Here is a 2,114-nt window from a genome sequence, read left to right as displayed (position 1 = left end):
CGTCCGAGGAGCATACGGCGAAGGGTGACGCGTTCCGAGTGATCGCCATAGTGCATGATCACGTCACGGTCTCACGGATCCCCCGGAGTGGTTGAGGGTACCGTCGACGTTGTAGACAGGGGACTGCGCGAGGGAGCGCTTGGTGGTGAGGCGATGGCGAAGCACGAGGTCGTTGTCGATGAAGCATCCCGTAGCACCGCTGTCGAGGAGGGCTTGGACCGCGAACTTGTGACCTGAGTCCGTGGCCTGAAGCTGGAGGGGGAGTTCGGTGCTTCGGGAGCGTCCGGAGACACCGGCGAGAACGTAGACAAAGGGAGGAGGATCCGAGGAAGGCGCGACTTGCTGTACTCGAGGCGATATATGATAAATCGGCTCGGGGGCCGGCATAATGATTTCAGGCAATACAGCGAATCTATTGGTCGTTTGCAGCGCGCTTGCAGACGACCCTACGCAAAATCCTCCTCCTGGTTCTCAGCTTCTGGTTCTCCTAGGGGCTCCGCCTCCTCGTCTGCGGGGACCACCCAGATCTCCCCGATCAGGTCCATCTGCTCCAGGACGTCCTCGGGGAGTCCGATAGCGCGGATCTGAGCGCGCTGCGGGCATTCGCGAGCCAGGTGTCCAGGCTGACGGCAGATGTAGCAGACGCGCTGTCCTCCTCAACGTGTGGCGTCAACGTCCATAGGAACGCCCGGTGGCAAGGGCGGGGGTCCTGGAGGAGGCGCGAAGCGCGGGGCGGCGGGTGCGATGGGGGCCGCGACCTGCGGGCGAGCGGCGGTGCGCGGGGGAGCGTAGGTCTGAAGCGTCGGCTGGCGAGGCGGGGCCCTAGGAGCTCCTGATGGCTGGGAAGGGCGCAGGCGGAACGCCTCGGCCTGTCGTGCAGCGCTGGCTTCCCTCAGGCGGCGATCCATGCGGGTGACCGCGGCCTTCCACTCAGGGAGAGTGTCGGGTCCGAAAGGCGTGGACTCCAGGGCGATCCGGAAGTGAGAGGGGATCGCCTGCTTGAAGGTGGCAAGGAGAGAGACGTCCTTGCTGACTCCGGCCTCTTTGGCGAGATTCTTGAACTGGCGTATGAAGTCTTCGGCGACCGAGGAGCCCATGTGGAGCGTGCGGAGCTTGTTGAAGGCCGTAGCGGTGGGGTTGGGGTCTTCGAAGGCCGCGCGGAAGTGGCGTTCGAAGTGGGCCCAGGACGCAAGGTAATCCGGAGCCTCCTCGGGTTCCCTAACGCCCGTCTGAAGGTCGCGGAGGATCTTGGAGATGTTATCGGCCCAGGTACCAGCCGTCCCACCGTGGCAGTACGAAAGTAGGAACTGGATGCGTTGGATGGGGTCGACGCAGCGGCTGTGGTCGAGATAGTCGTTCACAGACCGCAGGAAGGTCCGGGCCGTAGACCGTGTACCGTTGAAGGAGTCAGGACGACGGAACTTGATAGTGGCGTTGACGCGCTCCTGGTGGAGGTACCCTTCCATGGCGACAATGCGCGCGAGGAGCTGCGGCACGGTCGGTGGCTCTGGAGGGGCCTCCTCGGCTTGTACGGGTTGATTCTGCGGTGCCTCCGGCACCGCAGGAGGTGCGGGGGGTAGATCTTCGTCCATGCTGAGAGGGGCGAGTCGGGGGAAACCGGGATGAAGGCGGTGCGATGGTATGGGTTCGCTAGAGGTTGCTTCTGGCGGCCGGCGGAACGGCGAGGCGTGAGCGAACTTCGAGCGAGGGCCTTCCGGCAGCGAGCGAAATCGCTAGGGGAAGTGTGGAGACTTGTTCATCTGTCAGAGTACGCGCTGGAGCTCCTAGGAGCGGCGCGGATCCCCCGGGACGGCGGTGGAGACGCTGTCGCACAAGGCAGGGAGGCAACTGAGTATATATACAAGGATACGAGGGGAAATACACATACCTGTCGCACAAGGCAGGGAGGCAACTGAGAGAACAATTCTGGGTTGCTCCCTGGTGCGACAGGCGACTATATAGTAGATGAGTAATCCATCAACGCAACGAAAGATGGTCCAATGAGAGAAGGGGAGGGTCCTCGGGCGCCCGACACGTGACCGGTGGACCGGCCTAGGAAGGCCGGTCGAGTGCGGAGGCCCTAGGAGCACCGAGCGACGGAACGAAATAGGGGA

General features: G+C 63.2%; 2 protein-coding genes across 2 annotated transcripts; both read right to left on the bottom strand.

The window, feature by feature from the left end:
• Nucleotides 1–63: 63 nt before the first annotated feature.
• PUNSTDRAFT_139745 (uncharacterized protein) lies at nt 64–387 on the bottom strand (the record flags this gene model as incomplete). Its single annotated transcript, XM_007389472.1, has 1 exon — nt 64–387. The coding sequence occupies one exon, from the start codon at nt 385–387 to the stop codon at nt 64–66; it is 324 nt and encodes a 107-aa protein (XP_007389534.1).
• Nucleotides 388–446: 59 nt separating this feature from the next.
• Nucleotides 447–1,592, bottom strand: PUNSTDRAFT_139744 (uncharacterized protein; the record flags this gene model as incomplete). Its single annotated transcript, XM_007389471.1, has 2 exons — nt 447–623; nt 675–1,592. The coding sequence occupies 2 exons, from the start codon at nt 1,590–1,592 to the stop codon at nt 447–449; spliced, it is 1,095 nt and encodes a 364-aa protein (XP_007389533.1).
• Nucleotides 1,593–2,114: the final 522 nt, after the last annotated feature.

This window comes from Punctularia strigosozonata (assembly GCF_000264995.1).
Source record: "Punctularia strigosozonata HHB-11173 SS5 unplaced genomic scaffold PUNSTscaffold_181, whole genome shotgun sequence".
Lineage (NCBI taxonomy): Eukaryota > Fungi > Basidiomycota > Agaricomycetes > Corticiales > Punctulariaceae > Punctularia > Punctularia strigosozonata.
This window is presented reverse-complemented; position numbering and strand designations above follow the sequence as displayed.